Here is a 22,281-nt window from a genome sequence, read left to right on the forward strand (position 1 = left end):
GATGGTTTCTTCAAATATTGCCTACTTCTGTAGCTACAGCAACTATGTGATTATTACATACTTAGGTACGTGATCATGTTCCCCAACCGTAATTTTTCCTATTTTAACTAAAAATCTTAATTACGTTTCCATATCTTACCCCGTTTTGATAAAATCGTTTTAGCCCAAATGCATCGTGCTCCTCATCGCACAATCGAAAATAAACGAAAACTGCCTTAGTCCTGAATAAATGTAGTTTACCAAGTGTTTTTTTATCCGGTTGGTAAATACTCCTAAAGCGGAAATTTAACATTAATACAGGTTACTGCTGTTATTGACTGCTGAGTGCTAAAAACTAAAATTTGTAGCCAGCCTTCGAATTGGCAAACTTTTTTTTGAAAAGTAAATTTATTCATCCTTTTTTATTATTATTAATTAACTGATTGCAGGTTCAAAATCTTTTTTTTTTAAAGGTTGAATGTTACCAAATTTCCCCTGTAGTAGTAACTACCAAGAGGTGGAGAACCCCTGAGGTAAACTACATTTATTCACGACTAAGGCAATTTCCACAACAGCTTAAATGTAGCTTATGCAAATTGCAGACCCCTTATGTAGCGTTGGTTAAAATCCCAACAATTCTCCACAGCACGACACTAAAATATTCAAAACCCACTGGTTTAAAGCGATGGGCAATTCAAGTGTACTCGGCCCATTCATAAAAAACACCTTTATTTCTGATTGTTTTAATTATCTTCACATTAGCGCGTGATTATTACGTGGCAAATAAGCTCGTGAGGTCATAATTAACTCCTTGTCTCGCCACCTCCATAGCGCGATCGATTGTTACGTCACAGGCGTTGGACAAGTATGGTCGCTGTTTTTCTTTCGGGTTGTATCGAAGCTGACAATTGTTGCGTCAACAGACGAGCATTGTCTCCAACTCGATGTGTGGCCAAAAAAACAAGGTTCGCGTCCCAACCTCGCAATACACAGCTGGAAGCGGCACGAATAGAAACGGCCGGCACCTTCTGCAAAACTTGTTCGCGCCGGTTTTTCCACATTTTTAGGTATTTTATTATTATTATTGATTTAACGACAATCAGGTGGCAGTCTTGCGATTGTAGAAAACCTTTTGTCGTGAATTTTAGATTTTTAAGCTTGTTACTTTGTTGTAAATGACTTGTGTCACTGTTTTCAAATGAGTTTTTGGGTAAAATTACTTAATTTGGACTTTAGTCATTGGGGTAATCACCTTGGGTGAGTGTTTTCAATAAATATGTTTTAATAAAAATTGTGTCCCTGCGCATAAAACACTTTGCTTGTTATGTTTTGGCTTTCGGTTGTTTTTAGTTGAATTGCTTATAACTTTAAAGTTTAACTTTTTTTTACTTCACTGACTTGGAATGGGGCTTGACTTGTTATTTTTTGCAAAATACTCCACTTTGACTGTTCAGTTCTAAACAACGCCGAATAAAGAAAGAAAAACAAAAGTTTAAAGCTTGCCTTTTGGCCCAAGTGTAAGCAAGTTATTTACAAAAGAAAGTTATATTACAATGACCTTACTGGAACTTAAGTATTTTACAAATGGCTTGACAGGGACTTAAGTCATTTCAATATAACTTGACTACACTTGGGCCAAAAGGCAAGCTTTAAACTTTGTTTTTCTTTTTTTATTCGGTGTTGTTTAGAACTGAACAGGGTCTAGAACAGACCTGGCCGCCTTTTTGGCCACATATTCTGGCCGTTCGGTTGGTTCGAAGCCTTCTGTAGCTTGAGCCATTTAAAGGTTTCAAGTTTCATCGGCCGTAACAAGAAACGACAGTTTGTAACAAACCTGGGGCGCTGATATTTTGCGAACAGATTCCGCAGGCAACTCTTCGAGACAGCTTACACGGCGTGACAAATATTTAACTTTGCAAGCAAAACTTCATTAAATTCAAACTTCTTAGCAAAAATACAATGTTGTAAGCGTTGTTTCTTAATTTCTGTGTTTTTATTTTATAAATTTGCCTGGTGTTGTTATAAAACAGTGTAATTTAATACGCCGTGTTGCAAGTTACTTTTAATACGGCGTATTTATGTGACCTCCGAGCAATGGTGGGAGGCGGAGTTTAAGCTTAGCGGAGGTCGTGAGGCTTAGTTGTGGCCCAAGCAAGCAATTTTACTTGGTAGTTGCAGGATTTACAAGTTGTGTATTCACTCCTACTGTTGTTACTGAACCTCAAGGACTAGTTGGTGGATTGAGAACGAAGTTGGGCAACTATGGATCCCGAATTCGTGCTAGTAAACGGTAATTTGGTTATTTTAAGCATAAGTTTGAGAAAGCAGCGAAGTAGGTTATTGAGTTATAGTATTGGTTTATTGGTGAAGTAATGCTACTGATAGGTGGTGTTTCATCTACTTCTGTTTAACAATGTCAGTTGTTTTCATTTTATATAAAAATATTCAAATACGAGATTTGTTTTTTTAAGTAAGTATGCCTCGTCAGCCAAATTTGGCAGTACACATGTGTTTTTACTTTATTTATTTCGATATATGTTTTATGATTTATGTTACATTAGTGGCGTCAGTTCAGGTTCGCATGATAACAGGTGCAATTGTAACCTTACCCCTGTGATGTTTGTTCCACATTAAAAAGGCGCCTTCTTCACCCTACTTTTGATTCTTTATAAACACTTTTAATTCGATTCATTGAAAGTGCTTTTAAAGACGAAATACTCTGAATGGTTTTCGATTTTACTCAAAAAGATCTTTGCTCAAAAGATTTGTCTCTTTCAAATCCTGCCGTGTACAAAGTACAATAGTTTTGTCACACCGAAAAGTTTTGTTACACCGAAAAGCCATTGCAGACTCGCCGAATCTGTCGATCAATGATTCAAGCAGGGCAGACTAGAAAAACGTAAAACTAGCCTGTGGTGAGGTTCGAACTCACGACCTCGGCCATACCGGGACCGTCGATCTACCAACTGAGCTGCACAGGCTCAGAAGAAGCAAGTCAAGAAACAACCAGGGAACCGTTGCCTGCTGCATTCTGTTCGCAAAACTAGCCTGTGGTGAGGTTCGAACTCACGACCTCGGTCATACCGGGACCGTCGATCTACCAACTGAGCTGCACAGGCTCAGAGAGGAGCAAGTCGATGGATTTTATGATAAAATCAGTGAAAAATCTTAAACAACATTCTACATTCGATCGCATGAAATGGCCTAATTCTACATATTAATTTGTTATCGGGTCGGCAACGATACTACACTGTTAAAAATATTGGGTACTTCATTAAAAAAGTTTTGGGTAGTGCAACAGTTTACCCCGAAACAGGGCCAAAATATTTGGGTACCCTTAAAACCTACCCAAGTAGAATTGGGTAGCGTGTTTTTCTTAAGAAATTTCCCTTTTTTGTTGGGTAAAAAAACATGCTACCCAATTGGAAGAAAATTTTTTTTTTTTTTTTTTGGGTAGTAAGATTTCATACCCAATTATTCATGGAACGTTTCTACCCAAAACAGGAAAATTGGGTATTAATCACAAGTACCCAATTCCAATTTCTCGAATTGGGTAATCATAACACCCTAAAAGAATTAGGTATGAGCTTTTATACCCAAAACGCATGTACCCAAAATCGGTGAATTGGGTAAGGTTAACAAATACCTAATTACCAAAATGGGTACTCTTAACTTCCTAAAAACAGTGGTTTCAGCTTAGCATAAAACAAGACTCCAAAGCAAATTTTAATACGTATACCCTTGTATCGGACTAATACGGATTCTACCACTTAGCATAGGGTTTTGGCTCTGTTCCGATAATACCATAATTGCAAATATTTAATGTTCACGTTTGCTCCGCAAGGTTCTAGCGCACAGGTCGTGAAACATTTAGAGGGCCGCATTTCTTCGTTTAATTTATTTATTTTTTGTTCAGCTTTATTATTGATGTTGTATACTGAAAATATTTGTTAGGCTGTATTAAAACAAATTGCTATTCATAAAAGGATAATACAAAAAGTGAAACTAAATAATACCAAAAGTAACAGTTTCTGAGTCGGAAATAATCGGTAACTTTACGGAGCAAACGTACTGTACACTGTGTATCCTAAACAGCTCAAATGGAACATAAACGCAAGAACATTACGAATTGCGTGAACAACCACCATCTATATGGTTTACAAGGGTGGTCCAAACACAGGCCCGTGGGCCAAACCCGCTCCTGCGGCCTGCCAGTTTGATTTCTCCGGCCGAACATATTTCCTAAAACAAAGTATATTTTCCTAAAACAAAGTTTATTAATATTTGCCTTTAAACAGGAAAAGCAAACAAAGCTAACATAAGTTTTTATGAAATTTTAAACTGAGCGACAATTTAATAAAACTCGCAATATAAGCGGAAGCACATTCGAATGTAAGGAATCTCCCGCAGACAATAAAATGTAAAAGAAAGATCCTTGCTTTCGTATCAGATGACGAATAATCCATTTTACAGAAATCAATATTTCGCCCTATGAATAGGCATCGTCAGTTCCTGCTCGCTATATATTTCTTGATAGCTAGTTTTTGGTTCCCTTCGTTTCAGAAAATCAAGTCTATTAAGGTAAAAAAAAAAACTATATCCGGCAAGCGACCTTCTATCCTCATAGTTATCCGGGCCTTTATGAAAAAAGCTGGTTTATAACATTGTTGAGCTTAAATATTAATTTTGGAGTTAAATAAGCAATTTTTTGTGTAAAAATTTTACCACTTTTGAAAATTGCTTTTCAGACTGCAAATTATGGCTGAATCCGACACCACCAATTAACATTGGTTATTCGTTATGATCTGTTATTATTGGATGACAGGGTTTTCAAATTTTTAACGTGGTTCAAGAATTGTCTGCATGAAATATTTGTTAACAAATGTTTTGCCCCGGGAATATTAGCCTAGAAGTAATTAAGGTTAAAATGTTTTTGTTGTTGTTATTGGCAACAGAGAGTCTGGACGTCGACGAGTTCCTCAGTGACGTGTCAATGCACCTGCGCAGACGCGACCTGCGCATGTTGCTAGGCTACATCGGGCTTACATCGAGAGAGGTGGACTCGATGTTGTACGATTGCGAGTAAGTATCTTGAGATCCACTTTTTAAACTCGACTTTGTTTTTTGGCTCGAACCGGAACTAGACTTTTTTTAGTAAGTCGGTTTTCGGACTAGTGATTCCGATTCGAATTGTTTAAAATCGACTCCACAGTCATGTTTAAACTTTGGCTGTTATCTTAAATATTATTGGTAGAAAAAGTTTTTCTGGTTTATTTTAAACGCTTTTGCAGTTTACGCTTTTCGTGAAATTTCAATATATTTATAACGTGCTCAGTGCTCACGTTTAAATGGATGAATTTGGGGAAACAGTGCTGTGGTTCGAACGAAGTATATATGCATATTTCTTTAAAGATAAATATACTGTTGCTGCCATTGTTTAACTTAAAAATCGTTTTTCTGACCAAATTTATTGAAGTACCGACGTTTCGATCATCTTTTCGGGCATTTTTTTAATTGCAACTATAGGCGAGAAATATTTGTACCAGACAACAGTAAAAGAAAAACAACTTCTTTTAAGATTTTTTAATATTGTCTGACCTGAATTGCTAGCTGTGCTAGAGTATTTTAAACTGTTACTGATGAGGAATTAAGGTCGACATTTATCTCGCAAGGGACAAGGTGATTTCCAATATCACCTATTCAGTGCTACATCTAATATTGAATGTAAGAAGAACGATTTAAGTTCGCGACTGTCATCAATGTGTTTTAGTGTAACAACGTTAAACACAATACAGAGCTCTATTCTCAGGCTTCCATTGAACAGTAATTCGATATTGTAATAACACAATGATGTATAGCTCTGGGTTTTAAAGTGTTTGTAAGTAGAACACCACAACGTTGTTTTGTTGTTGTGTTACAAATAGAACTAATTACTTGCTTTATTCCTTAAAACCCTTGTTTTCAAAGAATTAAAATGAACGTCAAATAACTTTATCTATGTCGTTAAGATGCAAACTTAAGTTTAAGGTAATTTTTTTCAAAAAACAATTAAAGTCATTATTAGATCAAGTCATTTTAAATCAAGTCTTTAAAATAAGTAAAACTTTAAACCATTAAAATTGGTAAACTCGTGAGAATATGAGCAATAATTCAACTAAAAAATAACAAAGCAAAAATTATTTCAACCCAAGTTATTTGACAAACAAGCCAAAGTCAAGTTAGCTTGACCAACAGAATTAAGTCAAGTCATTACAAACAGTGGCTTAAGTCATTACAAACAGTGTAGTTTAAGTTTTGGTGCTAAACAGTAGTTTCATCACTTTATGTTGGACATGCTCCGTTTATTAAAAAATGTGTTTTTTGGCGAAATTTTAGCTTAAAATCATATTCCCCTCTTGAAGACCCTAAATCTGCACGATTGTTCAAAAAGCGGCAAAAAATCCGCATGAAAAATACTGTTATCTATCTCTGTCAAAGTAGTCCTGATAAAATTAGTGCTCATAATATGCCATCACCGAAATTAAAGGGAAAAGACATTACAGAAATTCGTTGCTTAAACAAAATACAGACAAGCATTGAAAAATATACTTTACCCCTGTTGTGCTGGTCAAAGCCTACATTCATAATTAGTGTTTCTCAACCGCGGCTCCTGTTGTATTTTTAGCGGCTCCCAGTAGGGTTAAAAAAATAACATGATTTATGAGAAGCATATTTGCACGCGAGTTCGCTCAACAGCAGCAGGTGTTATTACATTAATTGTTTGATTACTGAAAATGTTCAAGCCCCCAAAATAACAATACTGGACCACCCCTGCACATAACATACCGCGATGCCAAAACAACTTTCGAAGTAAATTTGCCTTATTTAGCAAGAAAATAGAACGTTTCAGAGTAAATGGTTAGATAAACATTTTGCCTTCTTTGATGTGGTTTATTAATTTTAAATTTATTTTCAATAAACTGCTTGATCTTTTTGCGGTTTTAAAATGGACAGTATAATTTTAACTCACATGCTTACAAAGATTGAGAACCACTGCTCATAATATACCGCCCTTGGAAACGACATTCGCGAAATTAATAGCCAGTTCTCGATTTTATTATGTTCCGTCAACCTCTGTGTATATATCTGGTTCTTAATACTTATCCTTCAGCCAATATCCTACACTGTACGCCCCGCCCGGCCACCCGCAGAGTCGCTGTAACAAGGTTGTTGGGAGAAATGCTGATAGGCAAACAGCTGATTCCAATAATTTCGTTATATACGAGACAAGCTGCTACAACCAGATGTTGCGAATGGAACAAATCTTGCGTAACAAACGCAACAAATTGGAAGCAAAATAATTGCATTAGGGTGGTCGATTTAAATTTGTAGTCGGTCATTACAGATCTGAACACTTAAAAATAAAACGCTTCAAATGAGTAACAACAAAAAACATTACATAAAAGTGATTTGAAATGCAATTGACCCCAATCACGTGTTGAGAGATGTCCGATAATATGGGATCGGAGCCGATACCCGATGCCAAGTGGTAGTATCGGTACTCGTCCGATAATATCGGATCGGAGCCGATACCCGATGCCAAGTGGTAGTATCGGTACTCGTCCGATAATATCGGATCGGAGCCGATACCCGATGCCAAGTGGTTGTATCGGTACTCGTCCGATAATATCGGATCGGAGCCGATACCCGATACCAAGTGGTAGTATCGGTACTCGTCCGATAATATCGGATCGGAGCCGATACCCGATGCCAAGTGGTTGTATCGGTACTCGTCCGATAATATCGGATCGGAGCCGATACCCGATGCCAAGTGGTTGTATCGGTACTCGTCCGATAATATCGGATCGGAGCCGATACCCGATTCCAAGTGGTTGTATCGGTACTCGTCCGATAATATCGGATCGGAGCCGATACCCGATGCCAAGTGGTGGTATCGGTACTCGTCCGATAATATCGGATCGGAGCCGATACCCGATGCCAAGTGGTTGTATCGGTACTCGTCCGATAATATCGGATCGGAGCCGATACCCGATACCAAGTGGTAGTATCGGTACTCGTCCGATAATATCGGATCGGAGCCGATACCAGATTCCAAGTGGTGGTATCGGTACTCGTCCGATAATATCGGATCGGAGCCGATACCCGATTCCAAGTGGTGGTATCGGTACTCGTCCGATAATATCGGATCGGAGCCGATACCCGATTCCAAGTGGTAGTATCGGTACTCGTCCGATAATATCGGATCGGAGCCGATACCCGATGCCAAGTGGTAGTATCGGTACTCGTCCGATAATATCGGATCGGAGCCGATACCCGATACCAAGTGGTAGTATCGGTACTCGTCCGATAATATCGGATCGGAGCCGATACCCGATACCAAGTGGTAGTATCGGTACTCGTCCGATAATATCGGATCGGAGCCGATACCCGATACCAAGTGGTAGTATCGGTACTCGTCCGATAATATCGGATCGGAGCCGATACCCGATACCAAGTGGTAGTATCGGTACTCGTCCGATACTCTGGTGGTATCGGTGCTAAATCGATATTAGAACTTCAGCCATATTTCGCCACCCAACGCAACCATTTTACCTTGCAAGGTAGAATTTTAAAAATACGGCATGCGATTTTTTTGTTGGTAGCATTTTGAGTTGTGACATTTTTCCAGGTTGAAGGCAGGTACAGAGCGGGGACTTCTTTCCACAAGCGGAACTGTGGTGGAGGGAAGCAGCTCCATCAACTTCATGGAGCAGAGGAGAGGAGCAATGAAGAGATGGTGGGAGCACGCCAGCAACACAAAGAGCAGGAGCACTCCTTCACAACAGAAAGTCAAGGTACGGGGCTTGGAGATGGTTTGGCTTGCGGCACCCTACAAAAATTATAAATAGTTCGCGGCACCCTTGCTCGTATTTTCGCTGAGTCATTAACTGTAACGTCACAAAAATTTGTATCAAGAAAGAATTGAAATCCTAAAAGAATTTGCAATATCTCTCAGCACCCTTAGGCGTAGAAAATGGCCGCCCTAGAGTGCCGCGGCAACCCAGTTAAGAACAATTGACTCGGAGTTTTAGATCACAATAAGGAAAAGTAGGTTGTTTGGCGTTTCAAAGGGCAATTTCGTTTTTAAGTTTGGCGTATGATGAATATTAAATCCCATAGAGAATTAGGTAGCATTTTTGAACGTTTCGGATAAATGTTAAGATAACGGAGGTTGTAGTTGGAAGTAGAATGAACATCAAAGCCCATACACAAGCAGGAAGCATTTTAAACGTTTCGAATAACTCTTTATTCAGTTTTTTTAACGTCACCTATACTTTTGTATGAGCTTAGATATTTATTCCACGGCTAACTACAACCTTTGCCATAACTTTTTACACCTTCGGCCGTCTCGGATCTTTTGCAAATGTTAGTTTTCAGGAGAGATTAATATGTATCTTTTAGAACAGTGTTTCGCTAATCTCTACCCATGGTGCACGTCTCTAAATTGGGCAGCTCACGCATGGATAACTTTAGTCTCACCAACAAAAAGTTGATTTTAGAATTGGGTGGTCAAAGCTTCGCATTTGGACTTACGCTTTTATTCTAAAAATTAAACAAATTTCCTAATTTTTTTATCATCATGCAAAGTTAATATGTTTGATCTTTTTAAAGTGGTTTAATAAATAAAGCAGTTAAATGTTATTTGGATTTCATTTTCAGTTAATTCAAATTTTGACACTCCAGGTATATATAATGCTGAGAAACACTCTTAGTATAATACCTATCTTTATCATGCGTATTCTATGTTAACATAAGTCATTTCTCACCTGTTCTTAGGTTGTGGAGTCGAGCAACTACGTTCTGCCGCAAATACCCGAGAACGGTGACGTCGGTGCTGGTGACGTAGGCCATGTTGTGTTCGACGTCACAGCAGCCAAGTTCCCCCCGATCACGCCCTTCCACCTTCGTAACGACCCGGGTAAGCTGATGGTCCAAGATTGGAAGGATCTGAGATCAAGTATTATTTGCGCATTCTTGTCGGCCGCACACTAGTGTTGTTTAAAAAAATAAGTAACGTTATTATAATTAAAGTTATTACATATTCAGTTAATGCGACGGTTAATCTGATGCACGAACGGAGCGTCTAATAATTACAACATTCCTCTGTAAGTAGTATATTTTTTTCTAGGGTAAAGAGTTATTTGGCTGCACAGTGTACATGGCTTTATAGACCACCCCTGCTTCCAAATTAATGTTCGTTTTAACGTAAAACAGCAAGGTATTTCTCCTGTGGGTCGAATCATATTTCCGATATCTTGCGATTACGATTTTTAATTTGTGTTTAACGCAATCTCAGCGTAGGATTTTGCGTGAAGGCTAAATAAGGCTTAGTAAAAAAATAGTGGACCACGTATTGATTGGCTTAAATCATTTATAAAAAGCATCAATTTCTATCGCCGATAAACCGCGTCATTATACGTCATAGGTTAATCAGGTGTCACTATAGAAAGACAAATTGTGTTGATTCTCGACAAGCTTTCCGCACAACAAAGCAATTAAAATGCACGAGTTGCTTCCATTTCCACTTTGACCTACAAAGAAGCACGGTTGTACGAAAGCTTGTCGAGAATCAATACACTTTGTCTTTATATAGTGCCACTAGATTACCCTATTTATAGAATTGACGCATACACCCAAAGATTATACGTCATGTCATCATGACGTCATGGATTAGGTTTCCTATTTTTTTTTGTAATTCTACAATTAATATATACTAATGTAGTTGTGATCTTTTTGTTTAGATCATCTGTTAAAGACTTCAGAAATTGTTCAGCCTGGCACCCCGACGATTGTCAGTGACATCTCTGGCACCATGCCACTCGTCAGTGACGCACAGGCAAGTAACATCGAAGTTTGGTGGCATGCGGAAGATTTTTTCGCTCTATTTCGAGTTGCATCACAGCCAAGCCCTATTAAAACTGAAATTAACTCAAAATTGGCATGGGGGTATATTTTGTGTGTTTAACTCTTGTATTGAATCCTACTAGACGGGCCCAGCGATATTCGATTTGAAAGCAATGCTCGCTGATTTCTCAGGTTTTATTTATTACAAAAAGTAAACTTCCCCACAGCGTATGCGTCTTTTAGGTAGCAGACAAAAATTCGTAGGTTCAGACGCAATAACCTATAAGACCAAAACATATGACTATGCAGTCAAAAGTTCAACTATGGCTGAGGCTAAAAATTTAAATAGAGGAATAGAAGCTTAATTTTTTGATGTCTAAATTCACAAGCGTTTACAAACCGACTTAAATTATATTTTTCAATGCACGAAACAACACTAGTTTAGAGTTTAGACTCAGAGTAAGTTCTGCTGTTGCGAAGGGACTAACTAATATTGAGCGGCAAAATAAAACTATGTAAAAACTCGCACATAATTATGTTAAGCTAGAAGCTTCCCACACGTAGAAATCACACCATACTTGCGTGAGATCCGAACTTTAGACCTTTAAAAGATGCTTACACTAGCCACCTTTTAATACTTTGATAAAAATACTCGTTTATAATTATAATTTATATTTTATTTTAGCACCAGGCCGGGGTCGGGCTGATTACCCCCACAGAAACGGGGACTTCCCAACTGCTGGAGCCCCCTAAATCTGCAGGGCCGGTTGTTCAAGTTCCAATGGCGGAGGTAGGTTGAGTGAATTGCGTCCAAAAAACGCGATTGCGTTGGAAGTTTATTCAAAATTTGTCACAATGACCAAAGAAACATATTTAAATGGCGTTGCGCGTTTAGTGAGCTACTTTCGAATTTATAAATTTTGCTTCATTAAACACAATAGGAAACTATTTGTTATTTATTAAATCTCACGCAGATCACAAATGGTTCAAACACAATAAAGTACACTTATTTTAATTTTATATTTTTTTAACAACCAGTAGTTAATTACTGGGTACAGTTGCTTGTATGTTTGTTGATAAAACCATAACTTGGTCAAATTCCAGGGCTTTTTGACGCTCAACCAGAAATTGTAAGAAGCATACTTGTTTACCAAACGTCATATGTTCCTCGTTCACCGTTTTTCCACAGATGTTGGGTTCGAACCGCGCCCCTCTCACCTACGGTATGTCGCTAGAGGGCGCTCTTACCGTGGACCGGAGCCAGCAAACGGACGTCACAGGTTGTGACGTCATGCCCGACCAGGTGGCAATTTCTGGAAGCAACGTCACACTTGAGGTTCGGTATTTTTGATATTTTATTCCGATACGCAGTATTGTTGACAAAAATTATCGCCATCTAATTAATACCAAATGATATGATTAATATTTTCAAACAAGCAAAACAGCGAATTAAAACGTTCAAAAGCCTTTTTCCAGGTTGTTAGTCTAAATTTGCTTTGGCTTAAAGAAGTTTAGTTGCCGCCTATTAAACAAAATGCTTTCGAGGTTGATTTGCTGCCTTGGATCGTTATTATGGCTGAAGTTTCTATGTTAATTTGGTATCGGACGAGTACCGATACTACCCAAGTATCGGACGAGTACCGATACTACACTTGGCATCGTGTATCTGCTTCGATCCGATATTATCGTACTTAATACAGAACTAATTTAAGTAACAACACAATATTAGTAAAGTGTCTTCTGTGTTATTTCTCCCAGATAACTTCGTCTAAAAAACAGGATGTTAAATGGTCTTTTCGCCAAAATGCCAAATTTCGTTGTGACGTCATCACAAACGTCACATGTCATGAAGCGCTTAGTGCGGCATTAAGTAACAACAATCGCCGGTTGTTCGTCATAAACGCCGGCTCTTTTATCGTAAACAATGGCCATTGTTACGTAAGAATCATCGCGTGAATAATGCAGAGCGACAAAATTTGACGATGCATGAATTAATTAGCATAACGCCATTCGGTGGCTGTGTAAAAGGAAATACGAGACAACACGTCCTAAATATTTTATAGCGCGGATTAAAATCGCTGCATAATTTATTCGAACTTGCGACGATTTGTGATTTTTTTTTCGTAAATCGCGAATCATCGCCGCGATTTTAATGAAAATCAATTTGTTGGCGCTTTTTGCAACATCTGCCCAAAACGTCGTCGCTTCTCTCGAGACTCGAGCTTGTTTTGCAAGTTTGACAAACGTCAGAATTTTAATGCAACGCATATTTTCCGCGCCTTGAAGTTAAATTCAAACTTACTTAAATTCTTAAATTTGGCAGTTCAGAAGAAAAGGCCTTTCGACAAACAATATTTCGACATAACTGCATTTTAAAAATATTCAACTTGGAGAGCTGCATCTAAATTTAATATTACACTGATTACCAGTATAAACACTCGTACCAACAACTACAAGCACATAAGCTGTCATTTTGCAATTAAAATATGTTTAGAGATCCTGTGAAATGTTTTTCCAAGAAAAGTGAAACTTAAATGAGGTCTAATTCCGTTCAAGGAGAAGGCGCCAAAAGTTTTTTTTTTAAATTAAGTTTAAAAGAAATTAATTTATTTTTTTTTAAATATACTAAGATTTTAATTAGGCCTTCATGGACCTACTTAAACTAGTCAACCTGCCCCTAGGTGTCCACGGACCCCAGTTTGAGAACCCCTGATCGAAAATCTCGTGACCCACATCACGCGGCCAGTAATCTGTGACGTCATTATATAACGTCATCGCTGAAAATGATAGCCGACCCTGGTCCTTGTGTACATTAGGTTTGATGACGTCATTTTTACGTTGAAGACGTCAATGTTCCGTTTGATGACGTATGTTGTTACGTTTGATGACGTATTTTGTTACGTTTGATGACGTATGTTGTTGCAGGAGCTGCTGCGCAAGTTGTGGAAGAGTCTGCAAGCTTGTGGGTTGAACAGAGTCGTTGAGGATTTGCAACAGAGGTGGCTTATAAGGGTCGACGTTAACCAGGGTGAGAAGTAACTTATGTTGGTTTTGTGGGTTTTGTGCTTTGGGCTGACAACAATCGCATTAAGATTAAAACTGTGCTTTTCAACCTATTTTTAGCGGCGCTGGAAAACTAAGCTTGGATATAACAGCAGCCAAGTTTTGGCGACACAATTCTCTGAAATGAACTTGTGAACAAAACATCAGACATTATCATTGATAAGTTCGAATTTAATCATTATGAACCATATCTTTGTATTGCCTTTTTCCCAAATTTTAAATAAATAATATTCAGAACCAATCCTAATAATTCTAACCATATATAACTAGTACAGTCGACGACCAACATTTAGCTTCCAGTTATTTTGTTATCCATTTCTACAATTTATAAGTTGATGAAAATCGTAGAGTTGTTCTTCCACCTATTAAACAAGCTGCTTTATAAAGCCATAATGCCAACTTTTACAATTACATTAAGATTTCTTGCTTCCCATATTATTGAAGCTGTACAGTAAATATATTCCATGGGTCAGTGGTTCAAACCCCGCCTCAACCAATCACGACTGTTACCTTGCAGGCCGGGCCGACATGTTCCCCAAAATGACGTGGGGAACCCCGATGCCCCCCCAAACCCCCTTCACGTACCCCCCTTACAAGAAGATCGGCCACCTTGCGGTCATGGGATCTACGATGAGTATTGAGGCCAAATCCTACAACTTCCCCCAAACCGAGATCACCAGCTCGAGAACCGCGCGCGTTGCAGACAATGGGAGCATTGTGACGTCACGGAGCCTGCCCGTTGACGGGGGAACCCCCCGATTTTTAGTGAGTTTATATATTTTTTTAAATTAAAATTTGCAGCGTTTTTTTTATTTTTTTCAATGAAGTAATATATTTAACTCACAAAAAACAATTGTTGGAATACCTTTAAAATACCTAAACAACGTTTGCTTTAAAGCTTTAGGGATCTAAACACCACATGACGTCACACGCACGCCAGTGCCGACGTTAAGTTAAACTTGCGTCACATATATTCATGTTTGTTTGTTTATTTTACCCCCTCCCCCCCTCAAAATATTTTAAACTTTTGTATATTCACTTTTTTCTCCAGCCCAGCGCCATTCGCGATCGCCTGAAGACACGTTCGGCAAAATCCCGGGGTGGTTTCACTTCTGTGTCACTAGATGGCGCCCCTGTGTCCTCCTTTCCGTCACGTGACTCATGGAAGCTCCGCACTGACACCGTGCGGCGGAAAGGAGGTGAGAAAAGTTTGCTAAAAACAGTTTTTGCCGATTAAGTAAGTCAGGTATAATAAGCTGGGTTTATTTAATTTCAGTTTGTAAACAGGTTAGTCTCGGTCTTAGCCCCCATTAATCCTAAATAGCAAATTATGTCGCATTTTGTTTGTACAAAAGTAAATGTGGAATTACAAAAATAGGTTAAAAAATTACATTACAGCAATATTTAGCCAAAGCCGAAAACCAAAGAAATAATATATTTTAAATTTTTCTTTCGGAAAGATTTTAATAACGCTCAACTTTTAGTTGAGTCATTAAAACAGACATGAGGCAAAATGTTGTTAATATGGTTCGGAATGTAAAATAATTAACGACGATTGATATGTATTGAAAAAGTATATAAACATTTCGGAAAATAAAAATTAAATTAAACAATTAAATAACTTTATTCTTATTAAAAAAATTTATCGTTTTTTTTTCAGCCGCGATTTCGATCCACGTGTCGGTCGATGACGTCACACTTCCGGCTCACCCCTCTATGACGTGGGGTTCTAGCTTGCACGTGAGTGGCCAGCAGTTGAGGGAGAGGGTGGGGAGGGTTTTCTTCACCCACGTCACAAACGAGTCGCGTGTTCTCTGCCGAACAATCGACCGGTGAGCAATTAGGAGTGTACGATAGTATCGTATCGTCACCCATAACCGATACCAAGTGTTAGTATCTGTAGTGGTATTTCTTGGTTGAACACACTTGTTTTAATACCACTTATAACTCGTGATTCCAGCAATCATAATTTGCGATTTGCATATTGCTCGCAGTCATGGTCTAATCAAAGAAATAGCAATTTGTAAAGTTTATGAGTCCACAGCGCAACATGTTAAAGTGTGCATAAAATACCTTTGGGCTGAATAAAGTTCCTTAAAACAATCAAAAACATTGCAAGCCGGATAGAACTTAAAAAGCGTAATTTTTAAAGCAGTTGGTTTAAAAAATGTTTTTTTGGATTTAGTTCCAGCGCTCGCTTAAAAGGTGCTAAAATTAGGTTAACAATTGGATAGAAAATTAATATAGACTTATTCGAAACGTTCACAAAATGCCACCTATTTCTGTATGGGCTTTGATATTCATTCTACGTCTAACTACAACCATTATGCTCCAAAACTATATTTTATTTTGCATTTTTCAAGAATCGAGAGAATCCGTGGTTTGGTGGTGGAGAACGCCCTCAAGCGGATTGGCGGTGGCGGGAACGGCATAGAAATCACAAGTTCCCAGTTGGTGTTCCAATGCAGATGTCTTCACCCCGAGACCGTAGAGCAACTGTGGCTTCTCTATCAGGTGTGTTTATATATTTTGGATAGTTTTTCGTATTTAACATTTTTAAGGTTGCAAACACCGTTTAAAAACAATAGAAGAATCTTAATAGTTTAAAAACTATTTGAAGCAAAAATGGAGTATTTTTAGATCCAGTCTGTAGTCGTAGTGAATTGCCACCATATAAAGACACCCCCATACAGAGACAGGAACTAAACATACTTTATTTTTGCTCCAAAATAGTTCTTAAACTTTTAGGTTTTCTTCATTGTTTTAAACGGTACTTGAGCAATTAAGAAACACAACATTTGAATCTAAATTTAAGGTGGAGTGTTAACTTTGCAGCATTTTTTCAATCAATTTTTTATGGTGTCACATACACAATAAAAAAAAAATATCAATGTAAAAAGGAACTACTACAGTAGGCGACGGTTCACTATGATACGTAAGCCGTAATCGTTGGTGCGCAGTTGTTAAACACGCAAGTTTCTTTCCTTGACCTCATTTATCTCACAGTTTGCAGAAAACAACGCTTTGGTTTCTTCTTTAAGGTGTTTAAACTTCATTTCAGCTTCACGTTTATTGGGCCAAATAATGTTTCCAAGTCTACTTGTTTTATAACGTTATTTTAATAATTGAGTGCCGATCCTGGTCTTTCAGTACACTTTAATAAAATAAAATAAAATAAAATCAGGTAAAAAAAATGCGATTCATAAAAGGTCAACGGGAAACAAAAAATAAAAAGCGAATAATTTTTTTGATTTGTTTAAAAGGCTTAACTCGTCAAAAGGTAAAATTAAGATTAATCTGATTCAGTTCACAGCTTAATTGTTTTGCAGAGCGGTCAACTGCGGGAGAACTTCCAGGCAGGTTTGGTGACGAAGCGAGCGAGGCAAGCTTGTGCGGTCGACTTCATCCAACTGAGGACTTCCATCACTGAAGAGGAGTACAGGAGAGCTCTTGGTCTTCTAAGGAGGAAACCGATGCCCAACACTAAATCAGGTCAAACAGTAGATCAGGGTTCAGTCCTTCGGGAGTCGTACTGACCAACAAAAACGACACAAATATATACAGTACACTACATGCCCTCCGAAAAGTATTCAAAGCTGACCATAGAATGTATATGGAATTTTTACTTCCTGATTACGGGTTGTTGGCCCATGCAAACGAGGTTTTATGTGCGAACATGATGCAGCAGGCAACAGTGTTAGGGTTGTTTCTCGACTTGCTCCCCTCTGAGCCTGTGTAGCTCAGTTGGTAGAGCGACGGTCCCGGTATGACCGAGGTCGTGAGTTCGAACCTCACCACAGGTTACTTATACAAACGGTTGTTTCTCGACTTGTGTGTAAAAACTCAGTTGGTGTAGCGACGGTCCTGGTTTGACCCAGGTTGTGAGTTCGAACCTCACCACAGGCTAGTTTCATTTACAGGACGCAGCTGCTAGCTCAGTTGGTATAGACCAGTGCTTCTCAACCTTTTTTCGTGGCGACCCAAATATTAGGCGTAAGTATGACGACTGAGCTTTGGCGACCCAATTGTTTTTCTTGTAAGCGAACTAAAAACTAGCTTCTTGTAAGCGAACAAAAAATAAGCATTAGCATAAAGAATTTCGAATTTTAATAATTATTCTAAGACATTATTTGTATTGCTTCCTTAATTTTCTTAATTTTCCAAATTTCTTTCTCAGAACCAATCTCAATTATTATAAACATGTGAGCTACTGCAGTCGGCGGCCCAACCAAATCAAACAGCGACCCAATTTGGGGTCGCGACCCATAGGTTGAGAAGCACTGGTATAGAGCGACGTTTTTTAGGTCTTTGAAAAGCTATAAACTTTCTAAAAATCTTTGAATGTCTATTTCGCTAGTGTGTAATTTTGCTACATTCTCCCCATTCATGTTATGATTACGCATCATTAATTATTGATGACGTCATCATTAGGTCGGTTCCACGTCACCAGCGGCACAGCGGGTGTGGTGGGGGGAGGAGGGTCGTTGGCGCATGCGCAAAACCGAGCCCTGATGTCAGTGACGAGATACTTGAAGCTTCCCGCTCCAATGCCCAACACACAGGTGGTTGTAGTATAATGCTGAGTGTGATTGTTTTTGTAATTTTCAACAGGAGTTTCGTGGGACATCACAATGGACTTTTTTGTTTTAATATAAGAACTATAAAACACTGCTGGGACTCATAAAGTCAAAACTGTGTGTTTTTCGTATTATTTTAACTAAATCAGTTTCTGTTGGACTGCGTATTAAAAATTAAACGATTTGCAAAACTTTCAATGAAACTCTGGACTCAATACCAGATCTAAGTTAAGTTGTTTGCCAAAAGAATTAAGTCAAGTTAAGTCTAGTCATTGACTTAAGTCATTCCAACACTGCTGATTTGGTTAGTCACTTCAAATATCCCGGTTTAAAGTTTGGTTTATGACGTTCTTTAGCAACGTAACAATGGTCGTATTGTTGCAGAACCCTCCCCCGAACCCCCCAACAACTTCGATGGCGGGAAACGAACCGGGGAGCAAAACTTTGGCGTCGAAATCGAAACCTCGTCCAACTGGAAATCTTCTGCATAAGGTGAGGACAACAAGTGAATACTTAAACTTATTTAATCCAGTAGCCCACTATACTTCATTCTGTACAAACTTATAGTGTTTTGCCACTTTTGCTTCGCACAAACTCGATTTAAACGAACCTACTTTGCCGAAGCGTCCTTTGAAACACAATTAAATTAATCCACTTCCTTGTCTGATATTAAAAAATACAGTATTTACGGCAGCCTCTATTTTTCATTGAAATAAACTTCATTAAACTCCACAAAAATTCTGCCACTACTAGTTACACAGGTTGAAAGTAGGTAGCATTTTGTGAACTTTTTGAATAAATGTTTATTTATTTTTAACATGGTCCACATGTTGATATTCTTACTACGTGTAACCTCCAACCAAACTCTTTTGTTACTCGCTGTGAATTGTGTCACAAAAGAAAGCATTCTTTAGTCGTTAGACTACCACCTAAATATAGTTAAATCAAAAAAGTGCATCCTTCGATTATTCACGTAACAAAGCGTTTATGACGTAGGTGCTTGTGAAGGAGCTAGAGGGGCTCAGACAGCGACTGCGCATGTGCGAAGACGACTGGTGCGAGTTTGCCGCCAACCACATGGCCGTCATGCTCCGCTGCGCAAGCCACGTGATGCAGAGGCGGGTCGTTGGCGCCACCACGCAGATGCAACGCACGCCGAGATGCACTTCGATAAGGTGAGTGCTTTGTGTGTTTTTGCCTGCATTATCTGTACGCCCCACGCCCCTGTTGGGAGTAATCCGCCTTTTTATGGTTGCTAGCTATGTTTTTGTTAAGATGGGGGAGAGTATTATTCTTATACTTATACCTACAAAATCTATTTTCTTGTGCCACTTTTGCTGAGTTTGGTTTAGTAGTGTCAACCATTAGGATTTATTACAGTTGTAGTGTCACTTGACTTTCAGCTAACAAATAAAACAACTGCTGGACCCTAATTAAACCGTACTTGAACTTTCCAGTTTACTTAGCTTGTTGCGAAACTTAGTCGCTTTTCCAGCAAAAACTAAATCAAACATTCCAAAGTGAAATGCATTTCAAAATATTATTACATTTTCTTTAGAATTTATTTTTTTCTTCATAACTTAATTTTTTCTTAAATATTTTTTAATTTCTTCCAGCTTACTTTGGTCGCTATACAAAGTTCTTAAGTCCAGCAACAAATCCACCCCTCCAAACAAAGGGGTTTCCCCCCGCGCCCCAGCCCACCCCGCGCATCACAGCAGCATCGCGCTTTACCCCAGTGACGTCACGTTCTCGGGCGTCGACCTGATGACGTCAGTGGACGATGACGATGACGTCATCAAGCTCCGCAAGCAAGAGGAACGCGACTTCGTGCGCGGGTTTGCGAAGTTTTGCGGTTTGATCGGGGAAATTGCGGCTTGTAGAGTCGCTTTGCAGGAGAAGATTGTGGCGAGGTTGACAACCAACCCGACTGTAGCTCCTTCCAAGCACCTTTACCTCGCTAAGGTCAGTAAATATTACACCAATACACACATTATAGATGTAGGTTGAAACTAACCCGACTGTAGCACATTTATTTCGCTGGTGTTAGCGTGAAATGATTTAAACACAACCCTATTGCAGGGGCGGATCCAGGGGGTACGTGGCCACGCCCCCCCTCAAACTGCATCTTTTTGCCTATTTTAATTACATAAATGCAAACAATTGTCTACGTTTCTAGTATGTAAAACCCTAGTCATGGAAAAGATGATTTAAACTCATTCCCTCCCCCACTTTAGGACGTTTACAGTCTGATGGAGCGTTGGCGCCACCTGCTGGGCCGTGAGTTCCACTTCGCCCAGGATGAACTCGTCCAGCGATTCAGCAAGAGAATCCTCTCGGATGAAGTTGTGTCGTCATCCTTCGATCCAGGACTTCAGGATCAGTTCCCGGGCATCATCGCACTTCTTCCAACAATGTTCCACATCTCAGAGCAAATCCTGAACAAAGTAAAGGATCTCATACCAAGAGCAGGTAAGCAAAAGTTTTAGTAAAAGTTAAGGTGTTCAAAATCACAGACCTGGATATTCGAAATTATCAAAAGGTTTTTCATCTTGTTTGAGACTTTCTCAGTTCTACGCAGAATAAATATCAAAGCCCATCGAGAATTAGGAGCATTTTGAACGTTTCAAATAAATAATTCGATATGCTACTTCTGTGTGGGCTTTGATGTTCAATCTACGTCTAACTACAACCTCCAACCCTTATGCTCCAAGCTTTCTCAGATTTATTTGTGTTTTATTTATTTATTTCACGACAATCAGGTGGCAGTCTTACGACTGGAGAATACATTTTGTCGACGGGTAACACCAGTTTTCAGGAACAACACGTTAACAATGAATCAATAAAGTACACTGAGAGGAATTTACATCAAAATCTACGAGAATCAACAGGAAGTGATGCTAACCCCCACAATGCTTTGCGCGCAGAAGTTCCGTCAAAGAACCGGATGTACTCCTCGGTGGGGAATCCCCGAAACAGCTCCCGCCATCTTTCCATCTGGCTCAGCGCGTGACGTCACTTCCTGGTTATGACGTCACACCACTTCCGGTCGCTGCCCGCCAAAGAATATCCGATAAAAGATGTTTAGTTACAGTTTGGTTTGTGAAGAATCACACTTACCGGACAAATCCCATGATATTCCTAGTACTTCGGAAACCAATACACGTTTTATAGTTATTTACTAAATTCCTTTCCATTAGTATTTTTATTGAAATTCCAGGAGCTGTTTTAAGTATTGTCATCTTTCCAGTCCCATATTGTGCGAAGAGTTAACTCCTGACTCACACTTTCAAAACGTTTTTAGAAAACCTAGTTATCTGTTTCAAAGTCCTTGCGATGCTTATAGCAGTTGTTTATCTACAACTGCCCAGAACTGCCTTTAAGTAGTTTTGAAACATTGTTGTCAGGTTCTATTGGTGTTCGACAAATTATTGGCTGGAAATTTGTCAAATTATATAACGCCCCACCCTACCACACTACACTAGTTTGTTACATTATCTGACACATGTGCAGCATAAATTCAAAAGTCAGAGATATAACAGTTTATTTCAAATATAAACTACTACCAGGCATAATCAAACAGCTCCACTAACTACCAGAGGAGTATGATGGAACATTCGGAGGAATTGACTTTGGCTTTAAATGTTGATATTTGTTGCGTTTTTGTGAGATGTATTATAAGAGAAGTTGAAGTATGTCGTGGTTGTGAAACGGAGGAACTTAGACAACCATAAAACACGAACATTGAAAACATTCAATGAGATCACCACCAAGTAAA

The 22,281-nt window shown here is 38.8% G+C and overlaps 1 protein-coding gene and 1 non-coding gene across 2 annotated transcripts; both read left to right on the forward strand.

Moving 5' to 3' along the window:
• Positions 1-2,135: 2,135 nt before the first annotated feature.
• Positions 2,136-22,068, forward strand: LOC146137091 (uncharacterized). The gene is made up of 19 exons (XM_083395455.1): positions 2,136-2,269; positions 4,935-5,061; positions 8,648-8,813; positions 9,796-9,937; positions 10,761-10,855; positions 11,549-11,653; positions 12,053-12,199; positions 13,789-13,891; positions 14,444-14,691; positions 14,978-15,125; positions 15,587-15,758; positions 16,290-16,440; positions 17,256-17,418; positions 18,358-18,491; positions 18,888-18,995; positions 19,500-19,678; positions 20,120-20,468; positions 20,741-20,975; positions 21,431-22,068. Exons 1-19 carry the CDS (start codon positions 2,242-2,244, stop codon positions 21,514-21,516), a joined length of 2,886 nt encoding a protein of 961 aa, XP_083251581.1. The 5' UTR covers positions 2,136-2,241; the 3' UTR covers positions 21,517-22,068.
• Trnat-ggu (transfer RNA threonine (anticodon GGU)) lies at positions 17,656-17,729 on the forward strand. Its single transcript has one exon. It is a non-coding gene; the product is annotated as a tRNA-Thr (tRNA).
• Positions 22,069-22,281: the final 213 nt, after the last annotated feature.

The sequence above is a fragment of the Ascidiella aspersa genome, chromosome 8, assembly GCF_963924565.1.
Source record: "Ascidiella aspersa chromosome 8, kaAscAspe10.2, whole genome shotgun sequence".
Lineage (NCBI taxonomy): Eukaryota > Metazoa > Chordata > Ascidiacea > Phlebobranchia > Ascidiidae > Ascidiella > Ascidiella aspersa.

Bases quoted from the DNA above. Each gene is read 5' to 3' on its own strand.
- LOC146137091 (XM_083395455.1), top strand. From the start codon at position 2,242: ATGGATCCCGAATTCGTGCTAGTAAACG. The intron at 2,270-4,934 runs GTAATTTGGTTA...TATTGGCAACAG, and splicing joins CGAATTCGTGCTAGTAAACG to AGAGTCTGGACGTCGACGAG. The intron at 18,492-18,887 runs GTTGTAGTATAA...GTATTGTTGCAG, and splicing joins CAATGCCCAACACACAGGTG to AACCCTCCCCCGAACCCCCC.